The 26,426-nt window shown below is 36.6% G+C and overlaps 1 protein-coding gene across 8 annotated transcripts in view; it reads left to right on the top strand.

The window, feature by feature from the left end:
- The window catches only part of LOC137295072 (neurexin 1-like), a 168,183-nt gene that overhangs the window by 112,692 nt on the left and 29,065 nt on the right, over positions 1-26,426 (top strand). For 5 of the 8 annotated variants that reach the window (XM_067826347.1, XM_067826346.1, XM_067826343.1 and 2 more), the window contains 8 exons: positions 6,751-6,968; positions 8,424-8,532; positions 9,426-9,500; positions 11,524-12,282; positions 14,825-14,944; positions 15,535-15,713; positions 16,129-16,300; positions 25,139-25,240. In XM_067826347.1, coding sequence (XP_067682448.1) covers positions 6,751-6,968; positions 8,424-8,532; positions 9,426-9,500; positions 11,524-12,282; positions 14,825-14,944; positions 15,535-15,713; positions 16,129-16,300; positions 25,139-25,240 — 1,734 coding nt within the window. The remainder of the gene's footprint in view (positions 1-6,750; positions 6,969-8,423; positions 8,533-9,425; positions 9,501-11,523; positions 12,283-14,824; positions 14,945-15,534; positions 15,714-16,128; positions 16,301-25,138; positions 25,241-26,426) is intronic. The other 3 variants (XM_067826351.1, XM_067826348.1, XM_067826349.1) reach the window with 1 other exon arrangement.

The following is a 26,426-nucleotide window of genomic DNA, read 5'->3' as shown; positions in this document are numbered from 1 at the left end:
GAAAAAATAATGGATCACATGAAAGCACAAGTGTACCTTTTTTCCTAGGTTTCTTCATAAATTGTGCAATACAAAGCATGTGAAGCACCCAGGGGAAAAAAATGAAGGAGCACTTGTGCTTTCATATGATCCCTTATTTTTCCCCCTCAGTATATAGCTCATAAGGCAAAAATATTTATAAGATACTCTATGACTAAAAGGTGGCTTAAAAGGTGGTATGTTAAAAAAACATTATACCTACCACAAGAGTACTTAGCAGCATTTAGGTATTGTTAGTATATATTAGAATGGTAATATATTAATTGATAACTTGTGAGATTACTGCACATCTGCTATTAAAGCCAGACAGGTGGTTGAAGGATGTGAAAGGCTGCAGTGCCAGATTACCACTCATATGACAAACAAAGGAACAGCTGACAACTCTTATTGACATCAACATCACTCACCCTCTCAACACATAATTTTCATCCTCTTTTAAGGACGAAAAAATTAAGTCAGCATTTCATTGGAGCTCTTTCTGTTTGCCTCTGTAAACTGTGAGCAACTGATAGTGGCAACTATCAATTATTTCAGCTGTATTTTATTTGTTCCATAGACAAATATATAGATATATTGTCTGGTTCATAGATTTATTCAACTATTTAAATACTGACCAGACTGTTATCTGTCAATACAACTTGTCCTAGGGCATGTATTTGAGTAGATTGGTCTGGAGGGAACTGAACAGCATTTCTCCCTCCCCCATCTTGCGACCTCTGTTACAGAGGTTTGATTGGCAGTGAAGGTCAAAAGTGAATATGCTAACTTCATTGACATGACTACTAAATTTGTATTGGACAAGACAAGACACATTTTTGAAGGTCCCACTTGTTCTGTCAGTTAGCCCATGAAGCTGGATGTTTTTAGTACAGTTCATGTTGTAGCTGTCAGGAGTCTCATTTTTTATGACATTGTAGACGTTTTGAAAGGTTATGAATGTTAGAAGAATGCCAGTATGTGTATTGGAGTGATCTTTTTGAAGATATGTGATCTGGGCCTCCTTTCACAATGCTCTATGGTGAATGTAAGTCACTAAGGTAACCTTTAAGTGCAGTGCTAAATAGTGGGAGTTAAGGTTAACCTTAATTAAAGTTGTTTTATGAAAAGAGACTCAGCTGTCTATTACATTTGGAAACCACATCACTGTTACTGAAATATTGTAAGTTTGAAGTGCAATTTGAAAATATTTACCTTCATCTGAGTGAAATGACCCATTCAGTCATTAGGATGATAAGACTGATGTAAATGTTTTTCAGTGAAAATAGTCCAATCTGATGTGACGCTTATAAGTTACTATGTTGCTTTTAGGATTATACAGATTGAAAGCATTTATATGTCCACACATCTGTTTGACAACACTTGGCATAGAATCATGCCATTACCCTGTCACCTGTTTCACATTTCCATTATCCAGTCCAGCTTTGAATCTTTATCACACCTACGTCTACGAGATATCACACCTAATGTAAAGCATTCAAACATCTATTTTAAGTACCAAATGGAAATACTTTAAAGTCATTTTGTGATAGGTCCAGTGAACCTTTGGCAATGTAAGTTGTTGTAACACCACTAATACATGAATACCTTTGAGTGTATAAGTCTCCAATGTAGGGAGACCCATAAGCTGCTGCAAAACCACTTTAATGAATGATGACTATTGACTAAGTAAGTTACCATACTTCTGCTTTAATGTATATAGACGTTTATAGGGCTTTGAGAGTCATCTTCCACAAGAACACAGTAATCTATGACTACACAAGTCTCTTCAAGATCAGCACAATATCACCAGTCCAAAAACTGTAATTGTCAAGGGGGTGTCATTTGTGGTTAAGTTTAACAGGCGTTAGGTTCCAAGATTCAATTTGTTTGCTCTTGTGCATCCAACAGGGCCCGCTAAGTTTATCATTGCATCCTACCATTGTAAATTTGTATCAGTAAAGATACAATATCTTACGTCCTCTATAGATTTGCTAGTCTGCCAGTCATAAAGGATTCGTTGATGGCATTTATGCTTTTGAATACAGCTTCTTGCTGCTGCATGTTGTTGCTACTTCTGACAAGTAAGTGACACCAAGGTACTATTAGCATATCCAGAGTTTCACTGACGCCCTGAATCAGTTTTTTGAGTCTTTTCACTATTCAGGGTACAAAAGTCTTGTTTAGAAGGAAGAGAGTTTCTTAATTATGTTCATATTGTCCAACATCAGTCATCAGTCTTCAATATTGGGTGTTAGTCATGCCACCAGTGAAAAGTGTTCCTTGTATTGTGCAAGAAGAAAAAACATGTCATCAATCTTTGCAGGCAATTTTACAATTTTTGTTCAGTCAAGGCGAATAACAAAATTGCATTATTTTTCCTCCTTCTTTTAAATGATTATTGAACAAATAATGGAAAGGAAGCTGAATCTATTATTAAGGTTTTACCGTGACTGCAATGTATTGTCTCTGATCCAAAATGAAATAAGCTCTGGTGACAGTTTTCTGTATGGGGAGATCCATGGGAATATACATATAAATTGCTCCTTGCTCTACTGAGTGCCGACCAGACAGTATTTTATGATATTTCCTCTCAAAAATGACATTGAATTAAATTGACTTTGTTCACATTTTCCCAGATGCATTGTAAATCTTTGCTTGCATTTAGTTATATTGCCAGACATTTTAGTGCTGGAAGCTTGTTGTAGAAGTTTCTGTTTGATCAATGCTTTGAGTCCTTATTGAAGATTTGTTGTTAAAAAGTAGTGTTGGATGGTGGTAATGGCTCATGTGCACGTAAAGTGCATATATAGTATCTGTTTCGGTAACACCTACACCAAGCTGTGGTTGTGTGTTTTCTAGCAGGCAAGCACCCCCAGTTTTAACACCCCACAACTGGGTTATGTCTTCAGGATGATTATTTGTTGGCGCTGTGACCAACGGTTTATTATGTGTCTCTATTTTCCTTCTACAATATGGTGACTTCTAATAGGGTGGGATGATGGGATAGCCCAGTGGTTAAAGTGTATGCTTTTCACACCAAAGACCCAGGTTCAATACCCCACATGGGTACAATGTGTAAAGCCCATTTCTGGTCTTTCCCCCCTCCCTTACTCACTCTACCAGGCTAGAGTGGTTAGTTTAAGTGTTCATTTGTCACATGGGAGGCTTATGTCTCAGTTTCAAACATATGTACATTGCCTTCGTATTCCTTAGTATTCTAACAAACATAATCACCCACTCACTCTAGTGAGGCCTATACTCTTTTCCATCAAAAAATGTAATTTTGGACAACGAATCACTATGTTTGTTGCTTTTGAGGTCAAGTATGTTAATCACAATACATTTAATATTTATATCAATATTTTCATGTTGGATTAGTTTAGCAAGATGTTGTAAAGCCTATCGATGCATTGACATAGCTGTGAGTATCAAGTTGCTACCGTGTAAAAATCCTTTTACCCTTGACATCAAAGAAACAAGCGGTATGTTTGAATATTGACTGAGAAATGCAGTCAATTTCTCACCAAGCATTTCCTAGATCCAGTCGATGGTTCGTGGTAACCTAGTTTGTTGGGTTTTAGGTTTACGTTGAGACCATTAAAGTGAATTAGTTCATATGATAATTGAAGTCTGTGATTTTCATCAAGTTATTCCTGAAATCAAACCCGGCAACTTGTCACTGTCAGTCTGTGCTTGGATTGAAGGTCTGTGAGGATCTAGGTCCAGTCTGAATGTCTATTACTGTTACTCGTCAAAAGGTTTTCTCAAATCCTTATTGGCAGTGATCTAGTTTCATCAATAGCAATCACATTTCAAATTAACAAGTGTTATGTGCTGAGACACTTTGACAACAACTTAATCTCATCTGAAATATATCACCATCCTATCTTTTACTGTAGACTAATGTTTCTTAATGGAATCTCTTTCTGTTAGTTTTGAAAGACATTAAGTGACATAGGGAATTTTGAGACTGCACTCAAGACCTGTGTTTAACGTGGACTGACTTTCTTTCCAGACATGAAGTTAGTTTAATGAAATCATGGGTATTGCTGATATACTCTGTGTTGTAAGTTGTAACAGAGCTGTCAGTTCAAGTATGTAGTCTTAACAGGAGTAGTTTATCAAAGAGTTTTGAATCAGTTTCTATAACATTTCTATGTTCATTATAATTTACTTGTACTATATTTATCTTTTGTTATAGGGAATAAGTGTTTGTATTGTTTATGTGAAAAGGTAGGAGTGAAATTTGTATTGTATAAGCTATTATTCACCACGTTACATCACATTTTGAAACATCTATGTAACCATATTTGGAATGTTGATAAGTGCATATTTATAATGTCACTCATTTTCACGTTTGCAGCATGCTCAGTGTTGGTCGATAGTTTTTTGAGACATCACATTGAAGTAGGAATTGTGAGGTGTTCTCGATTGGCAACCTCATTTGCATATTTATCTAATCATAATACAAAGTGTATCAGATTGGTTTGTCACAACAAAAACAGGAGTATTTATTTACTGAAATGTGAAAACTTTAGTTTAAAACTATAATAGACTGACAGATATCTGGAATATGTCTTTTTTAACACCCAATACACTATTACCAAGACAGAGAGATGTACCAGTTTCTGATTTTGACACAGCTCTTATGTACATAATCTGTTTCAGTGTGTGCTTTGCAAGCAGAATGTTACAAAAAAACAAACATTATTCCAGGAAATTATTCTTAAGAAGTAGCAGTTATTGTAACACACTCTTTTCTGGAGGCAATGTGTATGTCTTTTTAATATGAAAAACAAGACAGAAGAATCGTAAGTCTGGTCCCAGGATGAAACCTAAGCACTTTGACCTGTTCTAGAAGTCTTGAGCCTGACATTCTTTATTTAGTTTTGATACTGTTGATGTTCTTTCACACAGAGCTTATTTTGTTCATGAGACTTTTGATTGTGTTAAAACCTCCCAAACATATTTTACTACTAACTTCATTAGTGTTGGAGCGATGGACTTGCAACCAGTAAACTGATCTCGAATTTTTCTATACACCAATTCATTATGTAAATCCCTGCAGTGAGTGAGTTTTATGCTGCTTTTAGCAATGTCATGGCGGGGACACCAGAAATGGGTGGTATGGTACGATGAGAAAACACTTTAACTTCTAGGCTACCCCACTGTCTGACCTTGTAGTGAGCTAGTATGTAATGTTTTAGTGTGTTACTGTTAGATTGCCTGCATCAATGTTTACAACACACACAGACAGAATTAGCAGGCTGCACGAGGAAGGCTTGAACAGTATGGACCTGTTTCACAAAGCTTTCTCGGTGCAATGATATTCAGAAGTTTCTCTGTTTAAGTGGTGGTCTTTGAGCTATCATTACGTGTGGAATGGGTCCCAAGACAAATAACACGTGCTTGCTCATCATTTTGATAATTTATATGAAGGGAAATTAGATGCATGATGTCTCTATTGTCTTCCTTGTATGCCATCCATCTATTAAGTGTGTGAATGAGTATGGTTTTATGCCACTTTTAGCAATATTCCAGCAATATCATGTCATGTGAGGAATCAAACCCGGATTTTCGGCGTGACAAGCAAACGTTTTAACCACTAGGCTAACCCACCTCCCCAGTAAAACTACTAACTAAAGCTACAAGATCCTAATGCTTGTGTTTATCATTGATGTTTTATGTCGTAATTCCTGAAATTTCAGATAACATTGTGCCCATATGGGAAATATTGACTTCATTTCTTCATAGTGAATGAAGTGTGAGGTATGCGTATGCAAGAGTGAGGAATCTGAACATTTAGTTTTCTAACTTTGTACTCTGCTACTGTCTTCCATGGGTGATCCATGACGATGGGTTTATGTTCTGAAATTATTCTGTCAGCACTAATACCGTTGTATCCCCTCAGCCCATTAGTTCTACAACACTCCATCGTTTTAGTAAAAGCTTACTAAAATAGGAATTGCAAAGAGCGATTACGTGTCATCGATTGACATCACTCGTTTGATTACTAGCAGGATGCTGTGATATTGCTCACTTAGTCATTGTACCTTTAAATGCAGGCACCACAGGTACTTCCTAGTATGATATGTGTTATATATGTCAGCAGGCGAGTGTATAATGGAATCTGCAATACCTGACACAGTGCAGTTATGTGATAATGTGTGCAGTGTATTGTGTATGCTGTAGTTGGAACTGCTTGCTCCTGCAACAGACTGGATGTGACATTGTGCATGTGCTAGAAGTTTGTACTGTTGTTACGACTGAGCAACATTACTCTATTTATAAATAACCTAGACAAGATGTGTACAATATCTACAAAATGATATTTCAGAGACAATATATGTTATTCAACCAATATTATGGCAGTAGATACCATGGTTGCAGTGTCACTGAGATTTCAAAATGATGTTTTGAAAACATTTTGGTTTATGAAAGTAATTTTCAGTGTAGATTCTTGAGATCCATTTAGAAGAATATATAAGAAGCAGTCTTCACCTGAAAAAAAATGCAAGAAGTAGCCCAGAAGTGTTGTGTTATATACTAAGGAAGAAGTTGCCATCCGTATACTTGTCTTATAATTTTTAGTTTCATATGAAACTATTGATGTCACTTATTCATTTTTCACTAAGCTATACACTGACATTTGCCTTACCAAAATACTTGGACTGTGGATTAGATGGAAGCAAACTGGATGTTACTGTGACTGTCAGTTACTCTTTGTTTCAGCTGCTACTAGTCTGCGCTTTGATGGCACTCAGTATGTCAAGGTCAAGTTCCCAGAAGAGTCATCAACAGAAGCTGAAGACATTTCGATGCGATTCCGCACAATGCATCCCAATGGACTGTTGTTCATGACAACCTCAGACAAAACATCAGACAGAATGGAGCTGTACCTGGAGGCTGGGGCTCTGGAACTAAGGGTTGATGTTGGCAGTGGCACTAAGGTTAGTTAGCAAACAAAGACCAAGCTCAGGAAGGAAGGGATGAATGTTGGCAGTCAAGATATGTTAGTGTTGGTTGACATCTAGGACTAGTGTTTATGTTGGTAATGGCACTAAGGGTAGCTAGCAAACTGGGGCCGAGCTCTGGAAGGAAGGGGTGAATGTTGTCAGTTGGGATATGTTGTGGGTTGAAATAGAGAACTAAATTTAATGTTGGTGGCTAAGTTAGTTATCAAACTGAGACTTAACTCTGGAAGGAAGGACTGGATGTTGTCGGTGGAGATATGTTAGTGTTAGTGTCAGTGAACATCTAGAAGTAGGATTAATGTTGGCAGTGGTACTAAGTGTAGTAAAGTGAATCAGAGCTGTAAAACAAAGCGATCAGTGTTTGCAGTGGTACAGAGGTTAGCGAGTGACTTCAGTATGGAGAGTTAATGTTGACAGAGATACTTAGGTTAGTGAGGGTTTATGTAAAATTAATGTTGGCAGGTGTCTCTTAAAGGTTATGTGATGTGGCTACACAACAGATAGTGACTGTATAATGTTTACATTTTAGCTTACTTTGGTATTTAGAGGAAGTGGCTTAAAACCTTAGTGTAATGTTGTTGACAGTGACAACAAGGTGAGGTTTGTACCAGGAGGCTAAGTACTTCTTGTGGTGTCTCAAACGGTGTTATACATTAGATGAAAATAATGCACTGAAACTAATGTCACCTTCATGCCGCAGAACTGGGGATGCTTGTTTTCTGATTGCTACGATGCCTTATGTTGAAGTTGATGTTATCAAGGTCAACTTGGGAATACTAGATTATTCACATGAGCAGCGTAATGTGCGACCTCTTTCATTTAATCCTCCTTTCTCTGATCCAGCATGTACACTGACCAAGCGGTCCATCCTTCAGCCAATAGCTCATGTGGAATGTCCCATGGCAGTGTTAAATGTTATTTGTGACACTTACTGATGGTTAGCAAGTGCAAGTCTTTAGCCTTTAGTATGTGTTCAGCCTTGTGAATGGACAGTGCATCTTTCAGTCCAACAATTATCTATCGATTGTTATGTTTTGAAATCCTTCCTTCCATATCAGTTTGTTGCTATTAATTGTTGAGACAAATATAAATTATATTAAGCATAGCTGTCTATCCCTGAGAGTATGAGGGAGTGAGAAGCTTGGCCCCTGGTTTGGTCCTGGACAATGCCCTGGTGAGGGGGTTGAAGGGAGCAAATCTCCCCTAAAATATTTGTTTTTAGGTTATTTAAAGATTTCATTTGATGCTATGTTATAAAAAATTTCCAAAAACTTACATATCACTCATTTGCCTCCAGGATTAGTGTTGAATGGATACTAAGGCAGGATTACAATGGTCTTTAATCTGATTATTTCTCTCAGTTTGGAAGTCCTATTACTAGGAAGAAATTATGTGAATGATGGTACTTTAATTACTACTACTATTTCACAGGAACTGACAGTGGGGAGTGTCTTGAATGATGACCGTTGGCATACTGTTGTCATCAAACGTCGAGCTCAGACTATTGAACTTGGTATTGACGCTCACAGACCAGTTACAGGTAAAGGGAGACAACTATCTATGATATTTTACATCACTTCAGTGAACTGGTACTGCACAGTAAAATCTTCCAATCTCAGATCATCTTAACTTAAGACCAAAGTCATCATTCTGAGTCAAAAACTTTATCTAGCATCTGTCATCAGCTGTCAAAACGGTATACATTTTATGATATCACTAAATGATGTTGAAATAAGTGATGACATCTTGCTGAATTTGATAGCTGTCAGTCATAGTTTTTATTCATTGCATCCTTGGAGAGGGTGGTTTTTTTTAAAGACTTAAAACCACCAATGTTTGTGTCATCCCCTTTAGCAGCTGACAAAAATAATAATCGATTAGAGTGACCATTCTTGTTACGGGTGAAAAGTTGGTGGCAGAACTTCTGACAGGATTTCCTGACTTTTATCGTATCATTCACAAAGAAGATCCGGGTAGAATTTCCTTCAACAAACCATGCTGGCATTTGGCAGCTGTTATGTTGAAGGGGTCCAATTTCTATTGAAACCGTTTATTGTAATTGATGTAATGTTTCAGTGTAGATGCTATCAATGTTGTCAAGCTAAACTTACCTGAAACATTAGGTCTATTTCAGTAAAGAAGTAGTCTATCCATAAAAATTGTTTCTACTGACCTATATTTGACATAAGAGGCAGCTAACAGGATTTGGCAGTTATTCTCACTAACTTGGTTTCCACATGTCTACATGTCCACTGGTCCAAACATGATCATTAACAGACTGCTGCTGTATAGCTGCAATTTTGAAGAGTGTGGCATTAAACAACAAACATGTTTGGCCTAAATGGATTTATATGGTACTTAACCTAGTGGAAGGTCTGTTAAGTTCACATGAAGACAGAAATGAGGTGACCCCAAGTGTGTATTGTATTTCAGACCAACTTCCAGGACAGGAGACGTCCTTAGATTCCAACGTCATTTACATTGGCTCGCTAGAACCACTTACTGCTGGTATAACACCCACTGTTTGTTGTCCATGGTGTTATGTGTCTTGATTTGCACTTATCATTTCAAGGGTTTTAGTTGCAGAATTACAAACAACAGGGCCTTTGAGAATTTTCTGTTTTATTCCTCATGTCTCTACTTTGTTCATCTGTTGGTTTCTTCATGTATGTATTTCATAGGGATGGTTAATGAAGGTTCTGAGTGTATTACAATATAATGCAATATAAAACAATGCCCTAATGTCCTAAGTATAATGATGTATTGTGTGATTCCAAATGTTTTATTTCAAAAGAATCTCAAACATTTCAACCATCTTGGAGACCCAAATATTGTTGAGGGAAGAGAATGACGGAAGTAACTGAGAATGAATTAGACTTGCTTTTTGAAATTGCAGAAACATTTCAAGGCGGTTTACAAGTGTATAACCTTGAACACATGAAAAAAATTGCTATTTAAAATCATCCAATAAACTCACCGTTCAAAAATAACATTGTTATGTATAGAGATGCCAACCACTGCGATTTTGGAAGAGTTACTCCTATTTACAAACACAAAATCTATTCTCTCATTTGTCTGTAAAAAAAATTTTAGAAAATACAAATATGTTTATAAATTTAGAATGTTTGAAAGAATTTTAGTAAACAGCCGTTTGAATATGTTCATTTGAGTTAAGTATTATCTGGTTAAGTAGGCACAGAAATTGCGTATTTCCAGCAGACTAAATCTATTTTTGTTGGGGAGGCCTCCCAAGGCACCCTCTCTCATGCTAACCCCCAACTCGCACTGTCAGGGTTCCGAGAGTCTCTTGGAACAAGGCATGACTCCGCTTGCATTTGATTCAGGGTTGGCGTCTCTATTATATGTATCATGGAAAGAATGAATCTTAATGAGCATAGTACTGTATGTTTCTCTCAACTGAACCAGTATCTTCACAAAATAACTGCATCTGTTCCTCTATGCATTGAAGTATTTTAAGGAGATCTGTTGTAGTTCTAACTTAAGCACTTGGTCTGAAAGTCCAGATTAATCTTCTTTGCTTACAAACACAACCAGAACTCGACCCAAAAGCCTTGTTCGAACCAGTCAATAAAACATACTGCATCTGTGAAATAATTATGAAGTGATGTGTTCCCTACACCTCCGCTCTTTAAATCTAATGGGAAGAAACCATAAGCTGTAGCTAGCATACTCAATCTTCTAATGGAGGAATTACTGGACGTGTAACCGGGAACCTGTCAGTCTTACTCTGAACACTGGATGTACCAGAAATTTATCTATCTCTGCATGATAACTTCTTTGTTGCTTTTACACCAATTGTTCACACCAGCACATTGTTTTTCAGTTCTATAAATTTATTGTAATCAATGCAGTGTAGAATCCACATTTTACCTACTATTACCTATATTATTTTATAAAAAAGATGTACAGCACATTTTCATGAACCTCTACTTCATTTCAAAACACTTTCTACATCAAAAGTTAATGGGAGACAACTCTGTCAACTTTTGTGTATTTCCTTGTCCGTCTGTCATTTTCCTTTTGTTGAATTTTGGTTCACTCATTACAGTTTTGAATTATACCAAAGATTGAGGTAGATAGTGTTCTTTCATCAGAATTAGTTACCATCTCTGCATCACAGCAAGGTGTATACAAGGGTAACAAGGTTTTCAGACATGGGTGAATATGCATGATGTTATTGTTTTGTATCATGGTCATCATGTACCTCAGTGTTACATTATCTATGATATATTTTTTAAAACATACTAAAAGTTTTTAATAGTTATAATTGCATATTAGCAAGTAGATTGTGAAGCGACATCAATTCTAACCAACTTTGTATAACATGTTTTGATTGTCATGTGATATTCATTCCTCACTGCAGAAATTCACAATTTGATAGAAATAATATACATTGCATCATTTATCTCTGAAAGTGCCCATTTCGACAGAAATATCAAACATTGAATCACTTGTCTATGAAAGTGATGATTTTGACAGAAAAATTGTATTTTTATGTTTAACCTTGCAGCTGACATGGGGGGAAGAGTTCAGGGCCTAGACTTCCGCAGCATTAAGATTGGTCACATGATGCTGGACGACAACTCCCTTGGAGACTACTCGGGCTTCATTGGATCTATGCAACAATTCCTTTTTAACAAGAATGCATTCTTTGAGCTTGCTAAGATAGGAGATATAGAAAACATTGTAGTGACAGCTAGATTTAGCACTGACGACTATGTTGTGAGGGACCCAGTCACCTTCAAGTCAGCATCTGCATTTGCAACTTTAAATCAGCTTCAAGCATATGAGGATTTTTCATTATCATTTCAATTCAAAACAACCGAAGAATATGGATTACTGTTTTATAATTCTGGCAGAGGGCAGGATTTCTTTGCCATAGAAATGTCTGAAGGATATCTGTATTATGTGTACAATATGGGTGATGGTTCTGAACGGATACGCGCAAACTCCAAGTCGGTGTTGAATGACAACAAGTGGCATGAGGTAAAGTTGTTGAGGCCACAAACATACAAGCAGCTGATCAGGGTGGATGACAATACCCCAACTGTAGACAACCTGCAAGGAGCCCATGCTGTGAACTTCAATTTGGAAGGACATTTGTACGTGGGTGGAGTTAGGAAGACAATGTACCACTCTCTGCCCAAAAATATCAAGTCTCGACATGGATTTCTGGGATGTTTAGGTTCTTTAGATTTGAACAGTTACTTGCCACAGTTGGTGAAGGAGGCAGACACTATACATGAGTCTGTGGTAGAAGGATGCAAAGGTGAGGAGATTTCAGCTTCACAAGTTTGTGGAATGTTATAATTAACAGGTCCCCTTTTCACAAAGCTATATTATCTCAAATAACTACCACAGTTTGATATGAATTCGTGATAATCTTTGCTTTAAGATTGCTTTATGAAATAGATAGAAGCTTACCATGCGTCCTAATGTGGTTTCTCTTACACTTTTGCCAATTTATTCTATTGTCACTGTTGTTTGGAAAGAGTTCCTTCTGTTCCCCCATATTCTCTCTTCAGTAGAATAACAGAGGTAACACTGTGGTTCAACACCAACTCGTAAACACATATAAGATGATCCACGACCTGACAAATGACCCCAAGTTGCATACTTGGGAATGCCCCACAGAACAATCCGCTTGAAACAAGAGGGAGACAGGTTGTCTGATAAATATCGAGAAGTTCATTTTCTCCGTGCGTTTGAAGCATGAATTGTTATAGCACACTCGATTTGGGAACAGGTACAGTCCCAACGAATTGAATCAACACAATATACTGAGCAAATATGTTTAGGACCACCGATCCATTTCACGAAGCAAATGACATTTTCCTGGGGGTTTTTTAACAAAATTGTTGAATATCTAAAATGCTTGTCAATGCCCCAATCATCTATTTGTCTTCGTCTTAACTAAAGGTTAGCATGGAATATCAGTATCTTATGCCTGAAATTGTAGTCTTATCATTCGAAGGAATATGCAGTGATGTTTTAATGGGTAAAGTTGACTTTTCGTCTGCTAAATATTAAATAGATAATAACTACATATAGTTAATTGTGTTTCATTTAACTTTTTAATACGTTAAAAGTTATCTGTTACTGAATGGTGGTGGCTAAATCAGAGTAGCAAGGGGGAAATATTTTTATCCCATAATTATGTTCCTATTTCTCTGTACGGGCTGATTTTCATCCATAATTCCGCTGGTGATCGACCCGGGAATACATGTCTTGGAAATTTATATAACCGGTTCCAGAGAAATGGTTAGCATTCAAACAATATTTCCAAATTTCTGTCGTATTTTTATTATGGTCACCAAAATTGTGTACAGAAAACTGAAAATACCTTTTGACATTGATAAGTCAGTGAGAAATATCTTTGTACACAAATTTGTCGGTTTGGGGATTACTCAGTACCAGACTCAGTAGATTTATCAGTGACTGAAAAAATATACAGACAACTCACCAAAGATTACTCTTTTTTTATGACAAAGTATGGGAACAGTAAAAATCTGATATAGTATGTGTCAATTATTGTACAAGACACAACAATGCTGGAAAATTAGGTGGACTTACTGATTTATGCTTTAATTATCACTCTCTGAATCAGTCTCGGTGTCTGAATCACTTGCAAGTCCTAAGTCAATCACTAGTCTGTCAATTTCCCTTTCTACTGCGATTTTGCGTTGCCAGTAACCATCTTCAATTGTTTTAACATGTTTACAACATTCCGACTATTCTTTTGCACCGATTGCAGACATCCTTTCATTTATGGCAACTCTTAAGGAACTTTTTGTGAACTGCCAGTTTTGTGAAGCGACATAATTTTTCACATTTGCCCAAATTAACTCAGTCGGGTTTAGTTCTGCGTGGTATGGAGGCACTTTGCCATATCATACATCGTATCCAGAGTGGGTAGTTGTTTTTTTACGCCTTATAAACTACACCGGTCGAAGTCATCAAGTTTGTAACTGCAAGTTTTGGGTTTGCGCAACTTGGTGGGACTGATAAATGTAGGTCCACTTGCACTCCTACCACCTTCTGCCTTAATGCGCTTTAAAGTTGCCATTGAGAGTGCAGTAGCAAGGCTACTTTGTAAAAGAGAATCTGCTTTGGTTGCACAATTTTTGTCCATATACATGATAACATTGTATGCTATCTCCCTTGCCTGAGAATGAACTATTTGCCCATGTTTTCCTAACTTGGACATTTTTTACTACAACTGAAATCTGTTTAACAGTATTGAGACAGGTGTAAAACAGTAGCAAGACAGGTGTTGCACAGTAGTGAGACAGGTGTTAATCAGTAGTGGTGTTGATTTAATGTCACGGTTAGCATGTATCGTCAAGCAACCTGTAGCAGCCAAGTGTACTCGCCCAATTCGTTGTACCGCCTCTCTTGTCACAAATGCATTTAGTGCGCAGGATCATCTAATATGTGTCTAGCAGTATATATTGTACTTAATTTTGGGGGCTCTTAGTTGTTTTTGTGAGTCCTGTAGTAAGTGTTGTGTTAGGTTTTCTTGAAATTCAAGTTTATATCAATTTATGAATGATATTTAGGATAGGGGAACAGGAGGAACTCTTACCGTTGTTTGCATGGAATGAAATTAAGCCAATTATATTAATGTTTTATTACAGTAATGTTTTTTGCTGAAAAATGAACTTGAGTTCCGGTACTTAAAGTAATCGTTTATACATATAATCACACAGCAAACGAAACAAATACACTGATGTATATTTTGTTGTTTCAATTGTTTCAATGTTTCAATTTCAATTTCAATTTGCTTCTACTCTTTCCTGCTGTCCTTGCAGGACCCACGACCCAGTGTCAGAGTGACTCCTGCTCCAACCACGGCCGCTGTGTCCAGCAGTGGAACTCTTACAACTGTGACTGTGACATGACTTCCTATGTAGGCACCACATGTGATGAAGGTATGTACAAGAGATACCCTACTGAGTAATTAACACAATCAGATGCAGGTGGATACGGTTTTCAGAAAGGGGGTGTGCACAGTTCATTTTCATTCATTTTCACAAGAGATTCAATGGTCATTAATAAACTTTCAGAACAAAAGGTGAGGTGTTCAGCCCTGCACACACACCATAACCCCCATGCCCCACCCCTCTGTGAATCGGTCTATGTAGTCATGTCAGTTTGCTCAACACCTTTCCAGAAGGGAATGCGAGATAATTGATACTGCAACAATGATGTTATAAATAAATGTAATAGAAAATGTGCAGTACGCTATGGTTATTTTCAAAATTTGCGATGTAATGCTACTGTTTATATCAGACAGTATATAATATTCTGGATTGAAAAAAGTATTCTGACTAAAGCTATTAACCAAACAAAATAAACCTTGAAAACATTTTGAATTTTAGTTTTCCATATATGCATGAACCTTGAAGAAAAATGTATGGACATGTTTGGACAAGAAGATGAAGATGTTTTTGGCACAGGCTGATAAAAAGCTGTCGCCGATCAATGTTACGGTTGTCATCATGATGTTGTTTGTTTGCAGAGAGCACCACCTATGAGTTTGGTCCTAATGGTGGCATGGTAATCTTGACCCATCCTCCTGGAAAACATCCAAACGCAATCCGGGACAACTTAGCCTTAGGTTTCAGAACACGGTCGACGGATGCTGTGCTCGTCAGAATAAACAGTGGAAACTATGATGATTATCTGCAACTGGAGCTGGTAAGGCAACACTTAAATTTTGGAATACTTTAAACAGATTTATCAAGAGCATATTTGACTGTCAATGTTTGGACTGTTCTGACAAGGCTTTAAGCAGTGTCTTGTCTCACTGGAGACTCAATGATTCAAGGAATTGGGTGCCAGTATACAGAATAGTTATTCCTACCTAGTAAACTATGAAGTATGGATATTTCTTGTCTAGTAAATGAAAGATGAAGGGATGTTTCATTTTTAATAATAATTTTGCCTTGAATTGCTGCAAAATTGTTGATGTGGCATATAGTCTTATGTGAGGTGTTTGACTGAATATATTGTTTGAATATGAGCGGAAAGAGACTGGACTAAGTCCGGTTTTCTGAGTGGTTGCCTGAGAACATGTTTGCCTTTTCTTTAACAATTGTGGCCCATTTTCCAGGTAAATGGAAATGTGTTTGTGGTGTACAACATGGGGACAACAGACCATCCAATAGGAGAACTGTTTGAAAGTGTCAATGATGGAAAATATCACATAGTCAGGTTTACAAGAAATGGAGCCAACTCGACCATCCAAGTTGACAATGCCATGATGCAGACAAAGAACCCCCGAGGTAGGTGGCCCTTTGAGGTAGTTAGACTAACTGCATGATTGAAATCTCTAAGTATATAGTGACAATGTTGACATCTGTGACAGGTCTCTGTGGAGCATGGATGCATGTTGACAGAGAATTGCTTTATCTATTGACATCAGCCAATTCCTGTAGACAGTGATATTGACGTGCTATATTGTACAGTCTCACTTGCATGAGAATGAAGAGATAGAGAGGATACTAACACAATGCAGTGTCATGGTAAACTTGTAAATGTGCTATAATAGCTATAACATACTTGTCAGGAAACATATCTTGCTGAGGTTATGTGAATGTAACAGGTTTTATTCCTCTACTGTTTGTTTTCTATTTATTCAATATGTATGTATGAAATAACAACATCTAATGCTATTTTTCTTTGACTTTGTGATTACTTTGCTGACCGGGAGTTTTTGTCATGTGCATAGCATCAACTGGATAGTTATTTCATTACAATGACCACGTAATAAAGGAGTAAACTGTTTCCATAGTTTCAAAGCAAAATGTTTGTGAAAAATGTTTTGGGGTTAAATATTTATTTTCACCAAATGGAACATTTAGACATTGTGGTTGTTTCAATGAAATAACTAAGTCTTTTACTGGAAAACTATTGAATTGTGAACCAAAATCAGGATAATTGTCATGTTCAATAAGGAAGGTATCACATGGGAGACAACTCTTTGTGCACTAATAGTTAAACTTGAATTTATGGTAGACAGTCTGGCATGGGACATGTTGATTGTTACATTGTGAAACCGATTGACGTTAAGTCTTTTAGGAATGACTTGTGATGTTGAAATTTCAGAGAAATATATTTAAATGTATTCCTGCCAGTTGAGCTCAAGAAATGGCATATGGAAGAAAGTTTTTACGAAGGATTTTAACTTAAATCTTCAGTATGATTCACCAATACTTTGTCCATATGGTGATCCATGTGCCCATCTGTCACAATGGTGATCTACCAATAGTAAATTATTTTCATTTACATATGCTGCATTGATACAGTGAATTCAACAGGATTAAACAAACTGCATCAAAGTGTCTGCAAAATGACAGCATGGAGTTCAAAACAAAGATGAAATAGGGGTAGCAGTTTTCAACCTCTCTAAAAGACTGTCTGTTGTGGATGTATCTTAAGTGAGTGGAAACAGACTCATAGGGTTTAAATTACAAAACAGATAGTGGTTAAATGAGGCATGGGTGACCTTTTCGCCTAAGGCACTACAATTTTCTGTGTGGAATTGTGTTCAGAATCTGGTGACATCAGATTTGACTACCAGATTGTCCTGACTGATTCTTGGTACCAGTGCTAGCAGGTTTCGTAAAGTGGCAAACTGCCCAGACCTGCATCACTTAAGGTTTTCCACATCAAGCTGCCATGGGAATCCGAAACCAAATCCACTATCGATAATCAGAAGAACGGGGAACGATCATCGACTATAATCGTAATATATACATTTTTAATGTAAACACCAATTTTAAGGGTTTTCCCCTATTTTTTACTAATGAATGGGGTTTTTTTTGTTGTTGTTTTTTTAAAACTGATACTTTCACACAGTGAAATGCACAAATGCAAGAAAAACACTGGATTTGTTATTAAAGGTCTCGATGCAAATTGTTTTATGCTTTTGAGTACATGTTTGTTTGTGGATATTCGTCAAATTTAATGCTTAGTTTACTTCATTCAAGTGTGTTATGCTAAAACAGCAAAATTCTGATTAATCGTAAATATGTTTTTAATAACTTCTAATCCATCCTTCAATCAAGCTTTTGTTATTTTTGATCATTGGAACACCGCGACTCAAATACTGTTGAACAGCCGTCTATGAGACTCCTTGCTCTTTACAGCAACAACTTTCCTAAATGTCAACAAATGATGATGTCAAAATAATCTGATTACATTAAGAAGCAGGTTAGAATTGATATTCTAAAAGGTGACTTACAAGATCAGACAGTCTGACTTGAAGACTAGGTTGTTGCATGACATATCCCACTATGACATGGCAGTCACTGGAGTGTCTGGTCAAGTCATGGTTGTTAAAAGACCCCCTATAGCTGGAATGTTCCTTAAAACAACAAACAAACCAAATTTAAACAGTTATATTCCAAACCAGACAAAAATTAATCTGGTCTAAAACATCTGCATACACTGAATAGTGTATTTTCTCTCCCTACAGTCTTTGTAGGAAATGATTCCTTGTAGATTCTGTGTTAGTGTTTAAATATTATCCTGATTTTGGTATGCTGTTCTTGTACTTGGGACTTTTTTATGATACATATGCGACTACATGTGTGTTTATTATTACTACTGCTGTTACCAGTGTACTTTGAGATAGCTAAATTAACCCATTTCCAATGTTATATCAGTCACACGTTTTTCATTTGGCATGTTGGTGGATGTTATAATTTGTTTGATCATTATGATTTGTAAAAATCTTCATTATTATCAGCTTCATGGTGACTTTTCATTTGTAAAACATGTCTTGGCTGTTAAAATATGCTTTAATGATTAGTATTAATACAAAATGTGTAGATTTTGCCCTTATTTAGTGAACAAAGTATAGTTGTCATTTGAGAAAAAAATTAGGTCACTTGGTCGATTGATTTGCTCATAGCGCAACACTGCTCGGCATTGCTCATCTCAACAGACTCGGAGTGGTGGAATAGCCTAGTGGTTTAAGCGTTTGCTTGTCACGTCAATGGCCTGGGTTCTATTCACCACATGGGTACAATGTCAGACGCCCATTTCTGGTGTTCCCTGGTGTGATTTTGTGGGAATATTTCTAAAAGTGGCTTAAAAACCATACTGATTCATGCTAGATTATCGGCACCAGACTTAGCATACAAGCTTCCATGGCTGAATTATTGCTGAATGTGACATCAAACACTCATATGAGGATGAGCAATGTTAGCATGACCTTTGTTGCTAGAGCTTCCAGAGACGTTCTGAGAAATATAGATGCAATGTGATTTCCTGAAATACATACAATCACTAAGCCTTTAGGCACCATTTAAGTTTCATGTTATTCTAATTTAGAACTCAGACATACTTTATTTATTTATATTGATGCAATTCCCAAATAAGGCTATAGCAGACTGTGTTGTGTTATTTCTTGCAACAAATTCAACCTGGTTGTTCTGTTTTGACAGCATGAATTTTTAATACTACTTCTATTTCTGTATTGATTTTAACATAGCAATGCTGTGGGGCTTTTTTACACATTGCAGTAAGATTTTCATGTCCTCGCCGATGTTTTGCAATTTCTCTAAATGTTTTCTTAACACAAGCTGTGCATTTAGAAAAAACAATGGTTTTTTTTGCTGCATTAAACTGCAATTTGATAGTTTTACAGCTAGGTTTATACACCTTTACTGGCATCCAAACGATTCTGAGATTTCAAAACAGGCTGTGTAATGGTTATTGTACCTGTTGCATTGTGTGCCCCTCACCAGTAAGTGCTCCTGACCTACTTCCATACTGATCTGATTTTATTGTTTTTTAATAAATATATATGGCTAGCAACTTTAAATACAACATTTTTTTTTTCATTGAGGTTACAACTAATGATTTCATGGCTCATCTGTATCTACTGACAGATTTAACTCATTTGTGGTTTACATGTCAGATTCCATGTTCCCAGTGTGCTTATTAGGGTATATACATTCTGGTGCGAAATCATTTATTAAATATGGCATTAAGTACAGTATATGGTATTTCTTCATCTTTATTACTGTAATTTTTACATCAATCACTTTTTCTTCTGACATGTTATTTTGTTCATGTTTCATGGTCATATTTTATAATATCACAGTTTTACTCAGAAAACCTTAAACCATTTATATTTTCCAGTAGCTCTGGAAGTAATATATTATGGTTAAGCATAGACCAGTCTTTTTCCATATGTATAATAGTATGAAATTTGAAATCTTTGAAAGATAACCTTTCTGCAACCAGAATTGATATCACATACTAATAGAAGTGTTATGATCATGTTAAAAAATGAATAGAAAGTCAAAAGGTTACAGCCACTCACCAAACTCCAGCCTGAATCCTTTATTTGTCCCCTCTTTTCACTTAGAGCTTATAACTCAAAGATTTTTCCAAGTGAACTTTCACTTAAAGAATCGTTAAGAAAAGACTGGTCAGTTATTACAGGTCACAGAGAGATTGTATGGATGGTAGTCAGTGACAAAGCAGATAACAAGGTCGCTAAAATTTATCATATCTATATTGAGGAAGAAAGACAAAGTATTACAATAGGTTGGAGGATGTAGTTTGAAACAAGAGCTTGAAAACATGTCATTGCTGTATATTTTTAAATACAGCGCCTGTATGTGTTTCTTTTGAAGGGGGCTGGGAAACAAAGTCATGAAAAATTATAGGGATGTATGTATGTGTTTATGTGCATGTGAAGAAAAAATTCTTACATAAAACTGGGAAAGGACTCATTGGTCCACCACTGTAACATATCAACAGTCTGTAACATACTGTACTGTGAATGAAGTATGTGTTTTCGCTAAAATAGCTCCTGAAGACTGTGATTGAACAGAAAACAAAATAGTTTTGATGGTTTCCTGCAAACAGGGGTACTACTCAGCACAAGTCTGTTTCATTTGAATGATTTTCACTTACTAATCATTTTGTGACGTGATTATAGTCACTGGTGCAGGTTTGCTGTCCTATACTACTAGTATATGTTCCTGGATCGCCTCTCCCCAAACTGACTGGAGTAATGCGAGCGTAATCTGATTTCACAGACATACAGTATTTAAATTCTTCTAACCCTGCCGTGACGTTGCTGGAATATTGCCAAAAGCAACGTAAAACCAGTCAGTCGTCTCTTTATGTTTCATCATTTGAATTTCATTACCCTTCATTCCTACCAAGGATAAGACTCTTTTTTTGTTTGCATCACAAAACAGAAGACAAATCTGCTAGATTTCTCATTATATCATTGAAAATACAAGACCTGTCTGTAATACTTCCTCATTATAAAGCGCACTTAAAAACATTTGACTGATGAGATATGCATATATGTCTATATATGTGACTCAGTGGTAAGTGAGTAAGGCTTTAAGCTGCTTTTAACAATACTCCAGCAAAATTGAGGCAGGGGAGATACATTTTACCCATGGTGAGGAATCAAACCCAGGTTGGCAGTATCACTAGCAAATACTCTAACCATTAGGCTACCCATCAATCCCAGTACTAGAGTAGAAGTTTCATCAGGGTCATTTTAATTGCACATTACAATTGATGTCCAATGCCTACAAAAGAAAGATCTTTTTATTTACAAAGCTGTTTTTTTCTAGATTTTATAGACATTTAAGAAATACCAAGGTGAAATTAGTGAGTGCACCCTACCGATCATCCTCAGATTTTTATTTCTAGGTATGATGACCCTTGGCCTCTGTGTCAACAAGTCTCTCATATTGAGATGGTATATGTCAATATGTACTAGTGTTGCAGACTTGATGGTTGAGTACTACCCCAGTGTATATGTTACAGATCCTGTAAAAGTTATTCCTCAGCTCACCTTAGAGGTAGGGGTAAACTGGAAACAGGGGCATTTTGTTACACTGTACACTACAAGACACTGCTGCCAAGGAGAAGAAACCAAGAGGATCATGTTCTGAATTCAACTCATTTAGGGCACCTCCTTGATGAGATGAAACCTATACATAATGTCTCATGGGAATCTCATAGTTATTACTATTGCTGTTACAAAACTGAAAATCCAAGATCTTGATACAACAGTGAAATACAGTCTTAGAGTAATCACTCTCAAATATCTTCAGGTTCCATCAAATGATATGAAAGAATGATTTACGAACGTTAGATAAATGGATCACTGACAGTCATTGACGATGTTCACAAAAGTGTAAGCCTGTTCTCATTGGCAGCATTAATGTTTGAATTTCGTCAAATATTTGGAAACGATTCAGTTAATTTCTAATTAATTTGATAGATTTTTTGTTCAAATTAATTCTTTAATTTCAAAGGAATTCTTTCATTTAAAATAAGTTCTGAGAGAAACTAGATGCATACGTGCCCTAAATTAGTGGAATACAGTCAGGAGGGTTACTTCACAGAAGACAAGTGTCCAGTTTATCAAAGTCTCCCTGTTTCCTTCACAAGGTGTTTGTGTATCATGTTCAAATCAAAGTAGGAAGCAGAGCTGATTTGGCACATCTGTTGAGGGTTTATGACAGATCGAACTCCAAACTGAACTGTATCAATATATGCAGACTTCACAGAATATCCTCAGGAAATCCGATGCATGCACATTTTCACTGGTCTATTACCATGAAAGGAGTAAACCTCAGGGAGAATGTGGAAAATATCTTAAAAATGAGTTATTTTTAATTTAATGCATTTTTCTTTCAAGAAGCAATCAAATAAATTCAATTGCAGATGCCAAAATCAGCATGACTTCTTCTAATGGCACCAGTTCCACTTTTCAGTTCCACTTCAAGTGGAGAAAAATCAATACCAATTAGCAAACACCTTGATGTCACATGTTTCTAAATTGCTTAAATGAATATTGTGCATTTATTCTACTCCTGGGAAAGCTGAGGGTTAACTATTCGTAGGGAAGTTTCTATTTTCACCCTCTTTGCCTTCCTACAGTCTTTTCCTGGCTTTTGGATGAAGTCATCGACCCAGGTAATTGACAGCTGTCTGTCACAGGTTGCCATGGTAACCACTAACACTGCACAGACCACATGACTAATGTTCTGGTTTCCATGACAATGTTTTTCAGCAAACTCGGGCACTGATGCATGGTCTGATCACTCGGGCACGGGGACCCATACATCTTAATTGATTCAAATATTCTCAGAGTATTGATTTTGGTGGAAAATTGCTGGCTTTGCAAAAGTTAAAGAGCAAACGGTGATTGAATGATGCACCCGATTATTGGGTTTATTGACCTTTGACCAATTATTGATCTGCGATGGTGTGAAGGCAAACAGCACTATATCTCTTTACTCGGGATCAGTCATAGAGTTTCCTCAAACATAGTACCGCCACTTTGATGCTTGGAAATCTCATATGCCTAGGGTTGGCAAATATTTATCCCTAGTTATGGAATCAGAGACATGGACATTTCCAGGAGTCCTTTTTCTGAAGGATCATATTTGAATTACATTTACAGTGAAATCAAGGATTAGCTTAAAAATGGCCTGTACCTTTTTCAGATTCCACCTCTTTGGATGTCTAATTCAGTGATAATTTACTGGAATGATCTGGCAGCCTTTCTGTATGTTCAGTCAAATTGCTCTTTGATATATCTGATACTCTTTTGATATTGAAATTATATTATTATTGATATTCTTGCCTCCCTGTAACTAATACTCCCTTGAATGGACATGGGGTCATAATCCCTGTATATCTGATGATCCTCTGAATACCAATTTCCACGTTATCTCATAAAATCATAAGAGCGAGTCTCTTGTGTGTTTGCATATATACTAGTATATCTTTTGAATGTCTACAGTTCTTGGCAGAGATCATAAATGCTTTGAATAGAATATCAGCTCTATCACAGTGTGCCAGTTTAACATTGGAGGAAAGCTATTACTGATAAAGGTCAAACATGTTTACTGATTTTGGGTCAAGTCTAGTACTTCTTTAAGGACAGAATAGATGGCCGCATTTCCAAAAGAACGAAACTGTTCAGGCTCAAATTACCTTGCCATTTTTTTATTTCACAACACAGCCAAAACAGTTTCTACTTTAAAAGACAATTGCTATGTATATTTGGTCAAAACATTCCACTGCGGCAACAAATTATGTCATTTTGTAAACCTGTATAAGCATGTCTGCAAGTTCACCCATATATGGAATTTATTACATACAGGCTTACTAGATTACAATGTTTGTTGCTTGCAGAAGATGGATTGAATATTTTATGTATGTCAGTGCAGTCAGTGACTAGAAGGATTACTTGGCTTAAGAATCAATAAACCCACGTCAGGCTGCAGTGGGGTAATCTTACAAGTTTTCATGTTTGTTTGGTATTTGTTTTATTTTTCTTGAAACTTAACACTGTCATTCTAAAATGAATTAAAATCTGTTCTATTTCTGGCTTGCTGATTATGCTGTAGCTTTGTTATGCACAATGCTTAAGCAAGGAGATCTGAATACATCATAGATCAATGGAGACAATGGTTGAACAATGGTCAAACAATGGGATGATTGTTACACTGTGTATCACAGTAAAACACATCACAGATCTATCACAAGCACTGTCAGTGCATTATATTTATCGACACAAGTTTTGCTCTGATGAATGATTATTATGATTACTTTAGTGCCATATTTCATAACCAATTCCTGATAGCTAACAGGAATGATTTGCAGTCATATTTATTTAGTTGAAATACTTTGATAGTTTTGGCATCATGTTCTGGTTGATGCTGTTGATCACTAGATTCCGTGGTGGAGACTTGATTATTTACAGACCACCACCATATAACTGTAATATTGCGACCTTAAACCAATCTGGCTCACCCAGAACACCAACCGTGTGTCTTGTTCCATGCAGATAAGGAGTTATCAGCTACCACAGTATACCTACTTTGCAATCTATATCAAAATATATATTTTAAACCTGTACACTATCTTTTTTTTCCCATGAAATGTTAACTTTGTGTTCATAATTTGTGTGATGCCAGAAAATGTGTCCATTATTCCTCAGGTATTTCCATCATCTTTGCTGTATTCAGATTTTACTGATCAGTTTATGCTGTGTAGTCCATGTACAGATGTTTGTGAAGAATGTAATTTCATCATTCTGTTCTTTTTTGACTAATCAGGCACTCAGCTGGAAGTGTTCAATGACCAGGCCGAGGTTTTGATAGGTGGAAAACGAGACGCAGATGGAAATCTTTTCAAACCCTTTGAAGGCACAATATCAGGTAAGATTTTCCAGACTGATAACATAATGAAACATCCAGGTGTGAAGGAGTGTTTTTGAGAACCTTAGTCAATAGTGCAACAGAGGCCCATGACTCCAGGGTGCATATGAGAAATATTGCCATTTTGTGATTGGTCAGAGTACTTGATGGTTTCCCTCTGGCTGGCAGCAGGTCAGGTCTTGATTGGTTGATTGGTTGCTTAAATATAGGGACTACATTACAGAATGACTGCAAGTATCTTGATGTTGAAAATAATATGTAAATATAGAATGGTGAATATAGACCAGTGGAGCATTGATGGTAACTACAAATGATGTTTTAGAACTCTCCATGGCTGTTGTTGACTTTCTCTGAACTATTAACGGTATTTGCTGAAGCCCTTAAGGATAAATGGCAAACCATAACAGTTGTTTTCATGACAATACAGTGGAAGCTGTCTAATTCAAACTCGACTGGGACCGACTTTTGTGTCCGAATTACGAGGAGTCCGAATTGAACTGGTGAGAGTCAAGAGTTAGCTCCCTTGAACAGGAGATATGCATGCACGGTACTTTTACCATGGTGTAAAGTTTTCAGGGTAATAGCGCAAAAGATAATCATGGACATTTTTGCATATCAGTAGATTATCAAAACTGTAATTCTGTCAGTAAATATCACGTCATCTTTTATAAATAATTTATTGTTAAAATGTTCTGTCGTCCGGTGGTTTCAAATGCAACCTACATTTTGTGTCTTGTCAGTAAGCACGAGCGCTATAAGTGATGTACCATGTTTTCGTGTTACTCGCTACTGCACGGGGTAACGCCCTTGTATTGAAGCGCATGTGATTCAATCTTCTCCACAGAAATCAACAAATACAATGTGTCATTGGTTCAGGCATTTTGTCACTGGTGAGAAATTACTGGAGTATCGTCTTTTTTTAACAAAATCGCATACCATCAAAATGACACTGAGTCGTGTCAGCTTGCTGAACTTCTTTGTTAATTCCTTTTGTTAATTGGTTATCATCACACCTGATAATCCATTTGAAGTCGGTAATCGGCTAACTACAAAGCACTTCCGCCTCAGACAGTCCTGCTAGTCCGAATTAATTAGCGATGTTTTCATAGTAAATTAACTTGAAGGGTGGAGATTTCAGTCCGAAATCCGAGTTACATGAAGTCCGAATTAGTTAGCCTATATGTAA

This window comes from Haliotis asinina, chromosome 8 (genome assembly GCF_037392515.1).
Source record: "Haliotis asinina isolate JCU_RB_2024 chromosome 8, JCU_Hal_asi_v2, whole genome shotgun sequence".
Lineage (NCBI taxonomy): Eukaryota > Metazoa > Mollusca > Gastropoda > Lepetellida > Haliotidae > Haliotis > Haliotis asinina.
The sequence above is the reverse complement of the archived record's forward strand: the minus strand, read 5'-3'. Positions and strand labels throughout refer to the sequence as shown.